The sequence below is a fragment of the Cydia pomonella genome, chromosome 11, assembly GCF_033807575.1.
Source record: "Cydia pomonella isolate Wapato2018A chromosome 11, ilCydPomo1, whole genome shotgun sequence".
NCBI classification, from domain to species: domain Eukaryota; kingdom Metazoa; phylum Arthropoda; class Insecta; order Lepidoptera; family Tortricidae; genus Cydia; species Cydia pomonella.
Window position 1 is genome coordinate 19,139,752 of NC_084713.1, and position 19,880 is coordinate 19,159,631.

The window sequence follows — 19,880 nt, forward strand, 5'->3', positions numbered from 1 at the left end:
GGCTAATAAGTTCGTAAAGTAGAAAGCACATAGCGCGCATTTTGCTCTGGTGCCTCTAGGTCCGGTCCACGCTACTGCTGTTTTGGTCAATCTATCGTCATTTTCTTTGCATTTGCAGGCAAAATGTTAGGGCGTCATAAATTTTGGTTTTCTTATGAATGTCAGTGTTTTTGACTCTTTCCTTTAATTTTATATTTAGATAACTTCTTTCGATTCTCGTCTGTGTGGTCTGGATTTTAATTTGCGTCTTATGATCGTAAGTCCAAGTTTGACAGCCTTGTGAAACATGGCAAAATGTCAGAGTGCGTAACAATTTTTTTGGGTAATAGCGGGATAAGTACTATTACACTTCAGTACTTATTTATGGGACCAATATTTCTTCCACGTTATAGCTATTATTCTGTCTACTTCTTCTATATTATTTTCTTGTTTAAAGGAGATTTGTTTGCCTAGAGTGCCTAGACAGACATAGTTTTCTACATATTCGACAGACGTGTTATTTAATCGCGATAGGGTTTTTATAATTCTAGCCCTATTTTTGTGCTAGCTTGATGTTAAGTCATTAATTATGAGCTGTAATCGATACAAGTGCTCTGAGAAAAGGATTACCTATATCGTCGGCAAACCGGAGGTGACTGAGATAATCGCCGTTGAATGTTGATGCCCAGGGTTAGACCATGGTAAGTTTTCATCGATGAAGGAGCCGTGGACACGGCGCAACACACGCGCGAAGAGTGCCCTGCTTGGGCGGAGCCTTGCGCTATCCTGTCCTCTGCCATAGGAGGAGACCTCTCGCTGCCGGCGCTAATACGCCGCATGCTCAGCAGTGAGGAAGCGTGGGCGGCAGTGGCCTCCTTTAGCGTTACCGTCCTGTCGCAAAAGGAGGCTGCAGAGAGAATGCGCGAGGACGATGCGAATTCGCTCCCTCAGCGCCGTAGGAGGCCAGGTTGGCGTCTAAGGGCATACGCAGCCCGAATGATGCCGCCTTAACGGGAACCTGCGGGTGATGGGCCAGGAGTTCCATCACTCGCCTAAAGAGGTTCCGAGCTGGAAGGCCCTTAAGTGTTCCGAGGCGTCTTCAGCGGAGTAGGCTGCTGCAGCAGCCACAAAAGACGAGCCCGTAATGGCAACGCCGACGGGGTATCGGAAGTCTACAATCGCGTTCCCGAAACCCCGTCCACAAAGCGCGCGGTGGAACACCCCAAGGGGGTTTAGTCCGTGGGAGTCGGACATACCCACTCTGCTTCTCCCGTGCCAGTGGGATCCATAACGGATTCCCCCTGGGTCAAAAAAAAAATGGTAAGTTTTCATAATATGTTGAAGGACAGCGATGGCCAGTTTCGGTGAGATTGGGTCACCTTGTCTGACACCTCTATTTATATATTCATTGTTTTGCCTGTTCTGTCAAGTTTGACTACTTCTTGTGCTGTTGGTGTAGATGTTTCTTACAATGATTATATACCTACTTTTCGTTTATATTTTGCGTCTTCAATGCTTTCCAAATGCTGTTGTGACATATAGTCAAATGCTTTTTTATAATCTCTAAGGCTAAACATAAAGATCTTCGGAACTCTAAGTACTTCTCTACCATCAGTTTGATTATAATTATTAATTGAATACGTCTTAGTAAACTATGATTTAATACTTAATATATAAAATAAGTTATTTGTCAGAAAAAAAAACAGTGCAAGCTTTTAGTCTACTGATACTTTTCTTTTAACAGGCGGCTACTAGTACTACTCACTGAGGTAATTGTAACAAGCCCAAAACTAGTCTGTTAGGAAAGAGAAGACTCGTGTAATGTATTGGGCCCCATACATTCCACGTCTCTTCTCTTTCCGCACAGACTCTAACAAGTTTGCGTCTTCTTATGTGGCCTGTGGCCACCTCCTTTCTTAACTTCTTTCAAAACTAGAGAGAGTAAAGAGTTGTCCGGGCCATCCGGCCAAGAGCATGTCGGGCCATACTCAGTGTAGGGTAGCGTCATTGTACTGAACTCTTATTCTGCACATTGCCTTCTGCTTGAACGTCATCCACAACTGGAAGGTGTACATGCCTAAGCCACCCTAAGCAGTACGCCTTGAAGAACGTGGTTTTTAGGGTTCCGTACCTTAAAAGGAACCTCTTCTTTTTCTTCTTCTTCTTCTTATGTAACTTAAATAAATGACTCTCAATCATAAAGGCCACTTTTGGGGGGTAAACAAGAAAATTAAAAATAAAATTTTTGCAAAGTATATCGTGTCAAGTATATAGTCAAAGGTAAGGAGAATTTCAAAAATATTTTTTTTTATAATTTTAAAATAATTTGAAGTTATTCAAGAAAATAAGCAAAAAATTACCATTCCCCTCCTTTATTTCCCAAACTACTGGGTCTACAATTTTGAAAAGAATACACAAAATAGTTCTTTATAATAATAATAATAGCGTTTATTGCAAATCATGGTACCTACAAGTAGTTAATACCAGTTTGGCCTAGTGGGGACCCCGCCTACGAAGCCGATGGTCCCGGGTTCAAATCCTGGTAAGGGCATTTATTCGTGTGATGAGCATGGATATTTGTTCCTGAGTCATGGGTGTTTTCTATGTATTTAAGTATTTATAAATATTTATATATTATATATATCGTTGTCTTAGTACCCTCAACACAAGCCTTATTGAGCTTACTGTGGGACTTAGTCAATTTGTGTAATAATGTCCTATAATATTTATTTATTTATTTATTTATATTTAATACAATAATAAATAGGATCACATGGCACTCTGTGAACACGGTCGGCTGTGGCCGAAATGGGTCAGGAGTCACGTCACATCACATCACACCAAAATCATGAAACTTTGCATGTAGCATTCCATCAGGCGTTTCAAATAAACGGATTACGCAATTTACACATTACGCATACTTTGCGGACATTAAGTGGTAAGGCGCGTATTTGTTACATGTTCATGTGAATAGCTGACGGTCTTTCCACCGCGATACAACCGGCTGACGGTTTTTTATATTTAAAACAGCATCTAAACTATGATCTGACACAATATCAATCGGAAGGCGAAGGATAAAACAATTTTTTTTTTTTTACATTTTCAGGTCATCAACTGACGGTCTTTCCGCCGCGATACAACCGGCTGACTATTTTTTAAATTCATGATAGCATCTAAACTATGATCTGACAAAGTATCAGCCCGGAGGAGATGACTGACGATATATGCTCCTGGCTCGCGGTCTAAATATACTTAGATACCTATAACTCTTTACTGAATAGTATGACACTTTGGTCTGCGCTACATAACATTAGTAAAACACACATGACGATTAATTTCAAATACATTTTTTTATACTTCATTTTAACAGATTAAATTAGAGAAAATTTATTTACAACTGCACACGCTCGCGGATGTGCCAGAAAAGATTAATTTATTTAAGTTTGCATGACCTAAATAACCTTACGAAATGTTTTATGTTAGATAATAAGTGGTCGGTCACCAACTACAGTGCCCGACCGGAGATTCGGTTTCGATTTCGGCCGAACCTTTTGGCCGGGCCGAAACTTACGAAATGGTATTTTCTTACTATGAAACTAAACTATGTGACAAATACGTTTCTAATATCATTTTTTTCTAAACTGAAGAGTTTGCGCGAGAGACACTTCCAAAGCTAACTTCTAAAATAACAGAATGATAAAACTAAAAAAAATATATGATATACATTACCATCAATTACCATGCAAACTTCCACCGAAAATTGGTTTGAACGAGATCTAGTAAGTAGTTATTTTTAAAAGTTGCTGAACAAATGTTGGTGAGTTTTGAGGAGTAAAGCCTACAGTTTAATTTATTGCTGTTACAGGAAACACCCGGTATTTTATCTCCCGTAGACCCAGGCAAATGACGTAAACAAAAATGTCAGTTTTTGTTGGCATTTGACATAAAACCTCTAATATTTTTACAAGTTTTGTAATACTTTAACATAATATAAGTATTTTTATTAATAATAGGGAATATTACGCGAAACTCTGCGTAGGGGGCGCCACTACCACAATCCATCACCAAAGAGCATATAATCACTACGTTTTATCCATCACAATCTGGGAGTCTACCGCGAAACAAGAAAATCGAAATTTCGTTATCTAACCTCTCCGAGTGATACGTAGATAACTAAATAAGAGGCAGATAACTAAATTTCGATTTTCGCGTTTCCCGGTAGGCCCTTTGTTAACAAACCGCCTTGATGCATCAATGTCATATATTATTTATATTCTCTGTGAAAACTTGTCAAAAAAACTGTTTCAGGCACAGTATGTATAAGTTACTCTATAGTTTACGAAAGGTGCTAGTGCTGCACTCTGGCGGCAGAACATTGCAGGAATACTCCCTATTGATATAAATAAAATATTACCATGGTTGTCCTTAAAAGTGCGCGATTACGAAGTAATTAGGGTAAATTAACTTGTTTACATTATTGGCAATTTCCATTGAACTCCATTTTAGATGTATAGGACATAAACGTAATTGAAACCACATTTTCACTGTTTTCTTGTTTATTTATATCCTTAAATATCAACTATTTACAATAAAGTCAACCGGAAGTTACAAAGGTATCAACTGGGTTCGTCACACTATCAACTTCTCAACTCATTTGTACGCAATAAATAGTCAAGAATTACAATTCGTCTACTCGAAACTTCATCGTTACACGTCCCGATTACCTAGCCAAAAATACTGAAATGTAAAAAAATATACCTCTTTAGTAAACCAATATACATGTAATCGATTACAAACAGCGTGTAATTCAAGAAAGCGATGCTTAAATGCAATTGTAACTCACTTATACCCCAGTGGCACGAATGCTTTTTCAACGCGTATTAAAAAGTTTGAATAACGCAAATTTTCATGGTGCGTTGTTGGATTTTCGACTTTGATCGTTGGCCGTTAGATCGAATTTAGCGTACGGGTAACGTCAGGTTTAACGCAACGCTTTTAAGCTCTCGTGCGAATGAGGCCTTAAAGTTTAACCTTTGACTGCTAAAGACGCAACGGACGCGCGAAGCTGCATCCCAATATCAACCTTCCTGCATTACGACAAGGTTCACTATGACGCGCATCGCACGATAAGCATGTCGTTCAAAGGGTAATTTTTTTTAAAGGACTTTTTACATTAGGTACATCTATCAGTATTTAAATACTTATTTAAATTCATTGTGGCATGGTATAAAAGAAAACATGCTTAGTTATAATATTTACAAAATCTTTAAATTAACTTAAAGGCACAAACTATGTTAAATTCGTTGACGCACGCAACAAAATAAATATCCAGAGCTAATACTAATACAACGGCAGATGTCGAATATTGAGAAATAACATCACAATGTGAGAGTCAGAATCGCGGGTGTACCTAAATAAAATCAAATGAAAAGCATACCATATTTTTGTACCTAATTTGTACTATTTAGTACCTCCTTTAAAAAAAATTGTACCTCACGGTACTTAAAGTTATCACCAAAAAACAGGTCACCCGCCATCCTGACAGTCAGAATGGCGGGTGTACTTTATTACGCTATGTTCCCGTGGTTATTGATAAATTCTATAAAAGCCAAATTTTTGTACCTTTTTTGTACCTTCATATTCAATTATAATACGAGTAATTTTATTTTTGGTTTCCAAGTTTTACTCATTTTATATTTTGCTTGCTATTACAATTTTGCAGGCGTTATAATTTTTCAAATTATCGATTTCATTTTTAAGAAAAAACGCTAAGGTACAATTATTTTTATTACACCAGGATTTAGTACCTTTAATGTTTAATCTGTTAAGTTCAAATAACTCAGTAAATCATGTCTTAAAAAAGGCTAGGCGCCAATTCAAAGAAATCTTCCTAAGAAAAATCATTTTTAAGGCATGATTTTCTGAGCTATTAGAACTTAACAGATGAAACATTAAAGGTACTAAATCCTGACGTAATAAAAATAATTTGTACCTTAGCGTTAAAAAAGGCTAGGCGCTAATTCAAAGAAATCTTCCTAAGAAAAATCATTTTTAAGACATGATTTTCTAAGTTATTTGAACTTAACAGATTAAACATTAAAGGTACTAAATCCTGGCGTAATAAAAATAATTGTACCTTAGCGTTTTTTCTTAAAAATTAAATCGATAACTTGAAAAATTTTAACGCCTGCAAAATTGTAATAGCAAGCAAAATATAAAATGAGTAAAACTTGGAAAGCACAAATAAAATGACTCATATTATAATTGAATATGAAGGTACAAAAAAGGTACAAAAATTTGGCTTTTATAGAATTTATCAATAACCACGGGAACATAGCGTAATAAAGTACACCCGCCATTCTGACTGTCAGGATGGCGGGTGACCTGTTTTTTGATCATAACTTTACGTACCGTGAGGTACAATTTTTTTTAAACGAGGTACTAAATAGTACAAATTAGGTACAAAAATATGGTATGCTTTTCATTTGATTTTATTTAGGTACACCCGCGATTCTGACTCTCACATCACAATTGTCTAATAACAATGTATATAGCCATTAGATATACTATCACAATACTTTAGCGTCTATCTTAACAACTATAGGAAGAAACCCACTGAGTGACTAATAGTGAAATTGAACTAACGAACTTAAATTGTCAGTTGCAGCTTGGGATCATGTTCAGTCTTACTCATGTAGCCCCAATAATAGCGTAGGTATTATTCGAACATTTGAATAGCGAAGTTTCCAAAATTGCGAAATATTAACTTGGAAAAAGTTTCTAAGCTACTCGCATCGAAATTTTCCATTAACAAAAAGAACGTTTCCTTTGTTTCCTGTGAAATTTTCGAGAACTTTTTGGAAACATTCTGCAACTTGCACATCTTTAGCCGTCATTAACTTCAAAGACTTATTTTGCATAATATGATATATTAAGCTTTAGGGCGTCCGCTAGCTGACGCGGTTGCACAGAGCGGGTGAGCGGGTTAACGAAAAATAGTATGAGCAACGCTAACTGGCGCGGAGGCGAGCGACGGATTTTACCTACAATGGCACCCGCGTTCGTCCGCCATGCGTCCGTGCACCCGCGCTAGCTAGCGGACACCCTTACGCTTTCCAGCAAAGGAAGAGTTACTTTTTATCAAGTTTTTACATAAACGACAATCACTAATGTCTTTGAGGATGATGTCTTTAGAAACACTCAAATATTCATTCTGGTACCGGATTCCGAATGTTCTAGTTCATACTAATTAATATTTCTATTTTTGGCAACTTTAAATGTCTCGTAACTTTGCTTATCAAAGCATTTACAAAACGTTTATGGAATCCATTACTGTCATACATAAAAATACATTAAAATATGCGATAACCCATTAATATTATCAACAGTAAAAATAACAATGAAACTAAACATTGTTTCATTCGTAAACATCGCAGTCAATATTTATTTACGAACCGATTCATTTTATGAGTACGTCGCACAGCAAAGACAAATAGTTAAAACAGCAATCTGCTGCCTAAAAGGCCACATTTCTATTACTATATACTTTTAGCTTCGAAAAATATATTATCTGCGCAGTAAATTGGCCGATTTTTATAGTTGTCGATTTTTTTATTCGTCAGATTGTGATAGAATTTGATGGATCGCGTGCATTCCCTATTCTGTACAATATAAGCGCAATTTAAAAAATCTTTCTCGTAAGTTACGAAAACGTGAATCAACGGGAAATACATACAAATGTCTTGTCAATTTGGCATTTCGTATTTATCCCGCCCAGAATGAGGAGAGTTATTCAAACCAGCCAAATTTAATCGAAATCTAAGGAAAAAATCGACAAAATGTTAAAAATCGGCCCCCATGGAGATTACTCAAGCGATTGACTAGAAAAACTAAGTAGACGGGATCCCACAAGCTGTGGAGGAAAAGTCTAAAGGATATTGTCACACTCATAGTTGCTGCACTCACAGTTCTCCTTACGTCTCATTTTAAAATTGTCTTTTACCACTGTTCACTGTTGGTATGAAACCAGGATGCGTAATTTAGATCATATTAACACCTTTATTGTAACATGACATACCATAATCGGTACTTGGAAAATTACAATATTACGTTTATGATGTCATCGCACGATAACAATCTAAAGCACGAGATTTATGAGCTCATCATAACATTACGTTATCAACATGCTGAGGCATAAATTATTAACAAGGTGAAATAATCTTTGATTTTTACCACTTGTACTAATTAACCTTAATGCACCATACGTCCGCGAAGTCTTTAAACACTGTCGATTATCGCTTTTGGGTTGAAATTCGATGCATTTTAACACGTCAAATAAGCATTGTCAGTTGAAAAAACCCCTTATTATGTAAGGAATATAGTGGAAACTCAGCAAGTCATCTCAACGTGTGAAGTCCGAAGTGGCAATGTACAGAGTACGCTCCCGGCGCGCCTACTGGTCGGCGGCGGCGAGGTGGTCGGGCCGCTCGCCGCGCGCGACGCGCCGCCACATGGCGCGGTACAGCGCCTCGAGCCCGGCGGCGTACGCCTTGCAGTCGAACAGCGGGCTCTCCGTTCGCGCCGCCCACACTTTCGCGCGGATGCCTTTTAAACTGAAAAGGAAGGTTTCATTTAGAAAAACATAATGGATAGGGCGCTAATGGCGCAGCAAATAATACAGCGTAAAGTTGACACCGGTTCCTTAAAGGCTTGGCCAAACACACGGCGCGACGCAGCGACGCGATGCCTGTTCAAACAGGGCGCGCGCGGCCCGCGCCGGCCTCGCGCTCTCCACACGCCGCCACCGCGCGGCGCGACCGCGGCGTGAGCGCGGCGCGATGCGGGCGTGGCTCGCGCCGGGATTCAGCATTCGCGCGGGGAGGGTCCCTCCGCACATTCCTATCGAAGCCACAGATCGGAGCGTTTTTTTGTTGTTCGAAGCGACGTTACTATACGAGAATGTCGACATTGAGGACGCACTTTTGTTTCTGGCAGTCACTTCTAGAAAGCGTACAAGATAGTGGGTTCATCCAATTAATACTAAAAGATTGGAATATGGAGAATATAACAGATTTTGTCGGGAGTAACAATCGGATGAAGAAAAGTTCTTTTCATACTTCCGCATGTCCAAAGGCAACTTTGAAAAGCTTCATGATATTTTGCAACCATTCATAACGAAACAAGATACTCATTATTTTTTCTATATCCGTAATCACAATCACCGAATAACTAATATATTGCTATATTGCTATTGCGGCGCGATGCAGCGCCGCGCGACCGCGGCGCTGCATCGCGCCGTGTGTTTGGCCAAGCCTTAAGAGTTAACGGAGCTACTATTTTTTAACATTTATTTATTTATTTTTAATGCCGTAAATTCGCAAGGAGCTTCTATGACGGCAAAGATATTAGAGTAAAAAGCGCGTAGGTTATGGGCAAAATATTAAAATGGGCTACATGCCAAATAAGTCAAAAAATATAAAATATACTTACTATTCTCTATCGGTTCCTAATCTTACAGCTATGTCTTGATATTCTTGCCTCGTCCTAGCTATTAACTCTGGGCACCCCAGTGTGTTGAGTTGAGAAGCTGCCACTCTGCAGAAAACGGTAAACACTTAGTTTTACATTAATATTTTTAAACAATCTAGGTGACAGGTGGCGCGCTGTGCAAGGCTCGGAAACCGGTAAAATTTTGAAACCGTTATCATGTAATTGGCGCAAAACCCTTTAATTTCGGTTTCAGTCGAAAAACCGTTATTTATAAACCGGTTTTTATGAGAACAATTCTTGTCAAATTAACCGGTTTAGAACAATAAAAACCGATTTCTTCTTATGTCGGTGTCTATGTTTACGTGGCACACCACCAGGCCGACCAGCAGTTGCGTCGCTCTTCGAATAAACAGTTTTTTGTAGGTTACAATACAGTTATTAAAACGTTCGAGTTCTTACAAAAGGAGTTCTTCGGAGGAAAACCGAAATAAACCGGTAGTTACCGGTATTTTAAAAACCGGTTCCGAGCCTTGGCGCTGTGCTCATCGGGACAAAATCAGATAATGGTGGTAAAATTACTGTAGTATTAGCATAACACAACTACATTTGTTAGTTCCGCGGTATTGCACTATACCTGACGGTATGTCCTCACCTGGACGCTAACGTCTCTCCGGGCAGCGTGACGACGGGCGTGCCGGTCCACAGGATGTCCATGCTGGTGGTGTGGCCGTTGCACAGCGGAGTGTCCAGGCACACGTCGGCTAGCTGTCCTCGCCGTACGTGCTCTTCTTTGGCGGCTACGTTCGAGAAGATAATGCGGCCGGGCGGTAGACCTGGAAAACAAAAATGTTCAGAATATTGATGTTATTTTATAAAATAGCAGAACAGAACAATGCTCGTATAGTCCAGAGCAATTTGCATAAAGCAACGAGATCGACGTGACTGTTTTCTTGACAATTTATCGAAACAATGTGGCATAGTCCATAGCAAACGTAACACAGGAGACTGAGCGTCACTTCGCGATTTTACGTGCATTTTGATAATTATGGCCCAAACGACTTCAATTTCCATTCAAAATCCATTAACACTCAATCTTGATTATGTCATGTCTGGGCGAATGAACTATTCAGTGTCACTCAGAGAAAAAAAAAATTCTTAAAATTCCCATCGTATGGTATTGAAATTCACTAAACATACATTTTTGTGGTAGATGCTGATAAGCATACATCGGGGTTTTTGGTGCGGGAATGTTTTACTGTAGCCAAAAAGCAGGTAAAAACTGATACTATTTTAATATTTCTAAGCAAAACAAAGTTATAAATACACGAAAACATTCCCGCACCAAAAACCCCGATGTATGCTGATAAGCAATTTCCATAGTGGGTCATCTACTAAGCATGTTAGTAGCATGTGATACATTTTTTTCTAAAAAAAACTGTGCTACTATTATCAATTGAACAACCCAGCCTAATAACAACACAAAAAAAAGTTGGTCCACCCCCACACCTCACGACTTTATTCTCTCAACTCACCTAACTGTTGAGCCGTGGCCTGCAGGTTAGGCTCGCCGACAGCGGGGAACCTCAGCAACCACAGCACGCTGTTCGGCACATGCTTCAGTATGTACACCCACATATGCAACGTCAACGGGTCTATCTTGTACAGCTGGTTGAAGTTGCAGTAAACTACAGCGTCGTCGGGAAGCCCGTATTGTTGTCGGGTGGTGATTACGATGGATTGTGGTACTTCTTCGCCCGTTGCTGCTTTGTTGTTGGTTTGCGTGGTTGCCAGGCCGTTTTGGAGTATTACACCGTTTACTGAAGTCTGTAAACGATTTGTACTATTAACACAAAATCGAAGAAAAGAAAATCAATGGATACTTTTGTAGGGTTTCTCGTCTTATATTAGAATGTTCTAAAGGCTATTTTCTACCACAGAGGTTTAGTGTTATATAATTATTAAATTTGCTACTTCCGAACACAAGCCTTTAGGCCTGTTGTAGAGACGTCCGGTATTTTTTCGCCGGAAAATGGACCGTGTTATGCGACTACGTCCAGTTTTTATGTGGCTACCGACAGCTACACCCAAGAAAACAAGACATCGTCGCTGAACCCGGACAACTGTCCGGCGAAAACACCAGACCGGACGTCTACAACCAGCCTTAGAATATCCTTCAAGGCCAAATTACAGAATAATAATCAATTCATTAATTAAGAGCAATAAATGAAAATTGTAAGTCCATATCATAAAGAGTATTAAAAAAAGGTAACAAGTCTTGTAATGAGTGTTCTTACCTGAACTTGTCCGGAAGCAATCATAGTCTCAATAGGCGTGGTCGTCGGTAACTCGGCTACTTTCAGCGATATCTCCACTGGTCGAGCAGCCCTCACCACTTCTTTGATCTCCTTAATATCAGTATTCTCCACTAAAGGCGACAAATCTGTAGCATTAATGACCGCAACGTTGTCCGCCAGGCTGCCGAGGTTATTGTGAGACTTGATTTTGTCGCTTAAGATTAGACGCTCTTGCAAATGAGGGAACATTTGCTTATGATCACCAACGAAGTATGTATTAGGCATGTATGCGAGCTTCTCGCTGTATTGGCTGGCTAGTTCTAGCGGAGATGTGACGGCGTCAGTTACTAGATAGTCCATGTAGCTAGCTCCACTGGTTCCTGGGTAACCAAGCCACATAACTTGGACTGGTGCGGGTCGGAGGGCGAATATCTCATTCCTTGCTCCTTTAGTGTACCCATTCATGTTCACAAGGATATGGATGCCGTCTGCGTAGATTTTGTCAGCAGCCTTTCCGTTGCAGGGCATTTGGGATAGATCTATGAAGTGTTCAGCTTCTCTTGCGATTTTAGAACGGAAGGTTGTGCCGTCATCTATACTTAGAGCGTAGCAGAAGATCTCAACCTTGTTACGGTCATGCAAGCCGGGTACAGATTGCATTAAATGCGATGTAGGATGGTTTCCGAAATCACTGCTCACGTAACCGATACGAAGACGGCCTTGGAGATCGCGAGGGAATTTGTATGGAGGTTTGTGTAGTACTTGGACTTTCTCTAAGCAAAGATTTGCGTGGCGAGCGGCGATAGCCTTTCTAAAGTCATGTGTGAGTGGGTACAGCATGGAATGGTGCGGATGGACCGACGGAAGTCTGTTCTTGTCCAACTGTTCAGCAACAATGCTGACTAATTTCTTCATTCGGGCTTCATAGTCCGTCCAGTCGCATACAATTTGCAAGCAGTGGGCTAAATTGCAATACGCGTCAGGGAAGTCTGGCTTCAGCTTCAAGGCGGTTCTATAGGACTGTATGGCTTCAGGAATGTTCCCAGAGTCTTTGTGGATGCTTGCGAGATTGCTGTGGGCGTCTGCGAAAGCTGGGTTAATCTGGATGGCTCTGGTGTAACACTGGAGCGCTCCTGCGACATCCTGCATCTCTTTAAGCGTGTTACCCATATTGCTGTAAGCATCCGCGAATGTTGGCTGGATGCGGATAGCCTCTTTATAATGCATGAGAGCTTCATTGAGTTTGCCTTGTTGTTGTAGCACTGAAGCTAAATTGCTGTGAGCAGCTGCGAATTCTGGGAAGACTTCTAAAGCCTTCAGGTATAGTCGCGTAGCCTCCTCGATATATCCTTGTTCACGTTTGATATTAGCTAAATTGTTGAGAGAATCTGCATGTGACGGGCAGAGACGCAGAGCTGTATTATAGCACTCTTCGGCATCGACGACTTGGCCTTTCTCTTTCAGAGCGTTCGCCAAGTTGCAGTAGGCGTCAGGGAAGTTGGGCTGGAGCTCTATGGCCCTTCTATACGTATCTATGGCCAGGTCGATCAGGCCCTGCTCGTAGTAGACGCAAGCCAGATTGCCGTGGACGACGGCGTTGTTTGGTGATAGGTTTAAAGCGCGTAGATAGGCGGCTACGGCCCTAAAAAGGAATAAAAATGTAAAAATTGTTCTAAGCCTTATTTATCTATAGTGAAAAACGTACCATAGCAAGGCAAAAATAAGTTAATTTTAAGAAGCAGCAATAGTAATCGAGTTGAAAAAATAGTCTTTGTTTTTCTGAAATATACAAAAATGTTCTTCTCTAACCTGTCAAAAATCCTTGCTTCCTTGAGAACATTTCCTAAGTTAATGTAGGCGTCCAAAAAGTTGGGATCCAAGGCCACGGCCTTCTCAAAGTGATGAATGGCCAACCAGATCTCACTTTGGGCGTTAAATACACATCCCAAATTGCTCCATGCCACTGCAAAGTCTGGCCTTGTTTCGATGGCCTTCAAGTAACAAGCCTACACACACGAAAATGTCATATGTTATTATTTGGACGGTGTTTAAGGGAGTGATGGTCCGAAATGTCCGTTACGCCAAATGTGTCAGTTACAAAATCGGGTGATGCCTGGTCGGACCGCCCACAGACAAAAATAAGACGCCGCAATAGAGTACAATGACATTACAACGATCAATTAAACCATTTTTGAAATGGTAGAAATACACTTGCTGCGTCTATCTTGGTCTGCGGGACGCCAGTCGACCCAACACCAAGCCCGACCAAAAAATAATTACGCAATATGCACCCTAAATCAACTACGCCGAATGCCACACGATCAGTAGGAAATGCAAACGACCAACCGACGTGAAATATGAACGCGACCCAAAAAACAAGCGAAAATCGTTCGTGTTTCGATACGCTTCCACTTCCTAGCCGATGGGATGATGACGACATGACATCAGAGACGGCCTGACGGTAAGTTTAGTCTTCCCTACCGGTACACTTTACCTGGAGCGAAAACGTTTGGAGGAGCGCGGCGACCAGACGTTACCAACCGTAATCCAGCTAGATACAGCACCCAGCTCACCTACTGTCTTACCAGACAACACCTTGTGAAAATATAATAATAGAAATTAGTTGATTTTGAGTCAAACTATTTCACCGGATTGTCGTCTTAGCACACATATTATTAAATCAAATGTTTATGAAGGATCACAGCGAGCGCCGCTGTCTCGGCAGGCGTGAGGTGGATGACAAATAAAGAAAACTCGCTACGTCAACCACTAATGAACTACTGCCTCCCTTGATCCTTAATGCAATGTATAGTTACTACAAGCACTAAGGCGCGTCTACATTAGGCTCAAAGAACGGCTAAGCAATCAGTTATCATCGGTTTTTCGAATAGAGTCTACACTACGCCGCTTACTGTGGGCTTAATGTGAACGTGGCCTTATTATATTCTATTGATATTGAAGAAAACAGGATGTTAGTATCAATGATCATATATTCGAGCATGGACATTAGCGCGCTCTCCGCTCATACGTTAACATCCCACACAAATTGCGTTACACAAAATCGGAGCTCCAAAATGCACACAACAAATTGCAATTAACGAAATGGCGAAAATAAATCTTATTTGTGTGGAATATCACGGTTGTAGTTTACGCTTTGATGCTGTCGCAAAATATCATTTACCTGTGCGGTCGGATAATATTTTGTAACTTTCGGTTGTGTGTGTAACGAAGTTGAAAACAGAATGGACTCGACGCAATTTGGGCAGAGTTGCGAGATAAGGAATAAAGGAGATTAAAAAGTAATTATAAATTTAATTTCATGCGCGCAAGCGTATAAGCGTACTTAAATATGAATCCGGAAAATATGTTTAATTATTATTATCTGGCATCTCTAGAAACATGTGTTTACCACTTCGCTCACACTAACGGCTTAAACAAAATCGCATCTAATATTCAAACGAAACGTCACATTATTTAAACCGTTATAAACAAAGTTACGCTGTGCTGAAATTACGCAATAGCAAAAGACGCAGGGCGAAAAGAGAGCACGCTAATTTAATACACCTCAAAGGAAATACAAAATGAATCCTGTTTACTTGAGCAAACCGTGTCTAGAGCAATATTGTGCTTACCTTTGCCTCGTCCAGGCGTCCCAGCGCCTTGAGCAAATTTCCCAGGTCGCTCCTGACGCAGTATAGGTCCTACAAAGACACAATAAATCTTAGTTTGCAGTCTGGGAGATTTACTGAGATTGTCGCGCAGTTCTTATATTGGATTTGCGCTAGGCTTACGAAGTTGCGGTTGCCTCGCGGGACGCTATTCTTTTGTTAACATTCGATGATAGAAGTCGTAAAACGTATTAGAGTTCACACCAAATTGGTCCTAGAACATGATCAGATTATTTTTCTGCGCTTTTCTTCGACAGACACATTTTCTGACAACGCACATTATTTTCATTTTATTCACGGTTTTAGTAAAATAAATTAACAAAATACAATTGCTCGAGTTATCGGGTTTGACCACCCACCCTTCGAGACTTAAGCGAGTACCTGCATTTTACCTGTGAAGAAAAAAGGCAAACCCAAAACGAATTAAGGCTAATCAATTTTTAGACCCACTCTTTTTTGGCCCTCGATAAATATTATTACCTTTTCAACATATTTTTTGAGAGAAAGCTATTGTCATGAACCGTGTAATACCAGCCAGGTAGACGGTGCACAGAGCAGTCTAGACTAGGGGGCGAGAACAGAACGTATGTAGACAACATGATTCGTGACCTTCCGCTGTCAATGCGAATTATGTACTACTATTATTCATTCTGTGGCCGAAGTCAATAAGACTGCACCCCATACAGTCAGCCGCAGCGTTTCTAGTAATTACCTACAAGCGAGTGAGCATGGCGCATACTCGTATATCAGACGTTACGCAACCCATTAACATAATATTATTGCATGGAATTAAATACGATACTGCAACGCTCGCTATACCTAGCTGCAGTTGCAGTTTGCTATTAAAGTTTAAACTGTTATGTGCTCGAAGGCTAACCAATTATAGTTACTATAATAATTATTATAGTTCGTGTTATCCACGATGACGCACAAATTTGTCAAATCTAACCTTTAATAACGTGACATTCGAGTCAAAGCACGAGTCTTGGTTAATGATATACGTGTGAAATTAGTGAGTTATAAAATAAAAATACGTATACATGTTATCTATACTGTTTTAACTCATTTCAAACTTGAATCTTGAAAGTAGGTACTCGATATGGAGACTTGAGGAACTCGTTAAAAAGATGTCCATTTTGCGACTAGATTCTGTACCAATATGAAGATACATAGCTTAGGGCTAATATTTAGTTTATTTCTAAATAACTGACCACAAACATTCTTAACAATAAAGCAGTTATCCCGTGAGCACTTATATGTCCTTTGAGTTTCACAGGCTCTAAGGACAATTTTATCTTACACACATATCATAAACCATCTTATGATGCGTTTAGAAACCGCAAATTATGACCAACATTTTTTTTAATATGGGAAACTCGGTTCGCTCGTTTCATAAATTCGCACTCGTATTCTAATGCCCTTCATTATGTAGCAGTCACATGAAGTACAATTTCCAAACCGCGAGATTCAGGCATTATTTTCAGTCTAACTAAATAGAACAAACTTTAAGAACAAGTAGCTACTGTAGCTAGAGCTACCACGAGCTTATCACTGACCTGACACTGACATATTCTGCGTAACTTACTTTGTATACCTAAATATCGCTCGCGCTAATATTCCAGTAAATAATAAATAAATATCATGGTACAATCTTCGACAGCAAATCGACAGGAACAAATATCTGTGATCAACACACAAATAAATGCCCTTACCAAGATTCGAACCCGGGAGGCTGCTTCGTAGGCAGGGTCACTATCGACTAGGCTATTAGGCGATCGCCAGTACGAGCGAGATATATAGAAAGTAAGTTACGCACACGCTAGCGAATATGTCAGTCTCATCGTCACTCACTTCTACTAGAATTATATAAAAGTAATTTACATAAAAGGAAGCGAAAGGTATGTCAATGTCAAAACTGGTGGTAGCCGTAAAGCTCGTGATAAGGCTATAGACGACCGCTTTAAGAACAAATGAGGAAGTCCTCTCGACTCGCGTAGTTGCGAATGGTTGTTCATTCATTCACAGGCTTATTGGATCGGAGCTAACATAAGTTATTAAACCGGCAACGCGCTGATTGTCTATGCAAATCTTTCAACGCAACTTGACGGCAGGATTACTTTCATTCCAACTAAGCAGAACACAACTGCCACAACTAACAACAGAAAACGAACAAGACCGTTTTAAGAACAAAGGAGGAAGTGCGCTCGACTCGCGTAGTTGGCAAAGGTTGTTCATTCATAAAGGCAGTCACAGGCTTATTGGGGCGGAGTTAACGTAATAAATAAACAGGCAACGCGCTGATTGTATTTGCAAATTTTTCCTAAACTGCAACTTGATTGCAGGATTACTTTCAATCCAACTAAGCAGAACACAAGTGCCACAATTAAGAACACAAAACGAACAAAACGCGGCTTTAAGAACAAAAGAGGAAGTGCGCTCGAGTCGCGCGGTTGCGGAAGGAGGTTGTTCAATCATTAAGGCAGTCACGGGCTTATTGGGTCGGAGCTAACGTAGTAAATAAACAACAGGCAACGCGTCGTCTTCGATGTGACGTTCAAGTACCGCATTAAAATTTAAACAGCTGAGAAAGCGACATGGGACATAGCTCGTGTCCCATGCAAAACATGTCCTTATAGCATTTTAATAAATAAGAATGCGGTGATTTGATGTCAGTTGTTGCAGGGATGAGTATAATGTTACGTTTTAAACACTAGTCACAAAAGTCATGTCCGGAAAGAAGGTTGAAATTGCAAACATGACTCAAATACACCAATTCTAGAAATGTATTCGCTACATTCGCCGCGTAAGCGCCAAAGATATAGAATGATTCCGATGATTTAAGAACTGACTCGCCACTTAGTCCTGCCGCAAGTATAACAGCAACTCTTGACTCAATATCTGTGGACCTTAATGTCTTTGCAATAGAGTTTACGAATCGTCAGTGAGTGGACGGTGGCATCACATGTTTACCGCCGAAATGTTATCGGATCAGCCAAACACTTGAGCACAGTTGTTTGTTTAGATTGTCTAAATTATCGTTGTGTACACACTACGCGACCTTGGCAATGACGACATATTAATGTACATTTCGTCATTGCATCAATGGGCCATTGTCAGGGCCAATAATGCAATCTCACGGCGTTTTTGTTCCCCTAATTTCTTTAAATATTTTTGACAAATTGTTTCGACGTATTAATGATATTTTTGGTTGTCTGGCAGAGGTCCCAGACTACCACCAAACCATCAGAAATGTCATTGAAATGTAAAAGTACTTTCATAAAAATGTGTCCAGTGAAATTAGGCAGTTTAAAACGCCCGTGATATTGACCCAACATTGCCCTTTTGATTAGTATGCCCTTGCCCTTGTCCTTGCCACTGTGTAATTAATAACTATCGTTGTCTCACTTGTGTCATTAATTTATCTGCTCAATACAATGTATTTTAATCGTTATCTAGACGTATCTAAATAAATTTTATCTACCAATATGTTCCTAATTATGTAGGTACCTACAACAAGCCAACAAGACTTTTCGTTTAAAACCTCTTCCTATTTTAGGAGTTGGGTAAATATGTCACTCGATCTATAAAGACAAAACGAAAACTGGGGAAGTTTTTATTTTTAACTTAAAAAGTAATGTATAATCACTCAATTAGAAATTATGAATATAATAAGTTATGATTACTTCCATCGATCTTAAATGAGTTTATTAAAAACTATTTTATTTGTTCTTTATGCAATTGTGATTTGATAGACAGTTGACCAATATTATAAGGCAAATTCATAGCATAACATAACACACAAAAGCAAAAAGTTTGACGAAGTAAACACTTCCTATGACGATTGCTAATAGATGGACAGGTGGAATTGTATGTAAATTAGCGCGTTCATTAATGTCAATAGTATGACGTAAGATACTAATGCATAAAATAATTTTGCGAGTTTTTTAGACGTGCTGACGTGTGTCAAATTTAGCGATTAATTATGAATTGTTCGAATCGATTTTACTACAACAGATTTTTTCTTGTATTTAGTATGACAAATCTTCTCAAATTAATAATTGTTATCTACTAATTATGTATGACATTATAATATTTCCATAATTAATACAATACAGTGTGTCCCTAGCCATTGGACAAAGCCCAAATGTACATATGCATTAGGGTATTTAGAACCAGTGTACAAACAAAGTATCATAACAACCGGTGTAGCGGTTTCGAAGAAATTAACAAATTACCATTTTTTACTTTGGAGCAGCCTGTATGTGTTAGTAGCTCCAAAGGTAATATCCTCAAATAGTATGGAACCTTCTTCAACGTTTTTGATTATCTTTTTTATTTATGACACTAATAAGCTTCTGACTTTTGAAAAATGTCATCATTATCAAATATTTCGAACAAATAACACTGCCAAAGATTAACACAGTGTGTTTCTTTTTGTTGTCGATTATTG

At 39.6% G+C, this 19,880-nt stretch overlaps 1 protein-coding gene across 1 annotated transcript in view; it reads right to left on the reverse strand.

The window, feature by feature from the left end:
* Window positions 1–4,517: 4,517 nt before the first annotated feature.
* The window catches only part of LOC133522493 (UDP-N-acetylglucosamine--peptide N-acetylglucosaminyltransferase 110 kDa subunit), a 41,909-nt gene continuing 26,546 nt past the window's right edge, over window positions 4,518–19,880 (reverse strand). Inside the window, exons 4-10 of the mRNA XM_061857845.1 lie at window positions 15,395–15,463; window positions 13,572–13,768; window positions 11,763–13,404; window positions 11,001–11,292; window positions 10,121–10,301; window positions 9,469–9,573; window positions 4,518–8,591 (exon numbers count right to left, since the gene is read on the reverse strand). Coding sequence (XP_061713829.1) covers window positions 8,432–8,591; window positions 9,469–9,573; window positions 10,121–10,301; window positions 11,001–11,292; window positions 11,763–13,404; window positions 13,572–13,768; window positions 15,395–15,463 — 2,646 coding nt within the window. The 3' untranslated portion in view covers window positions 4,518–8,431. The remainder of the gene's footprint in view (window positions 8,592–9,468; window positions 9,574–10,120; window positions 10,302–11,000; window positions 11,293–11,762; window positions 13,405–13,571; window positions 13,769–15,394; window positions 15,464–19,880) is intronic.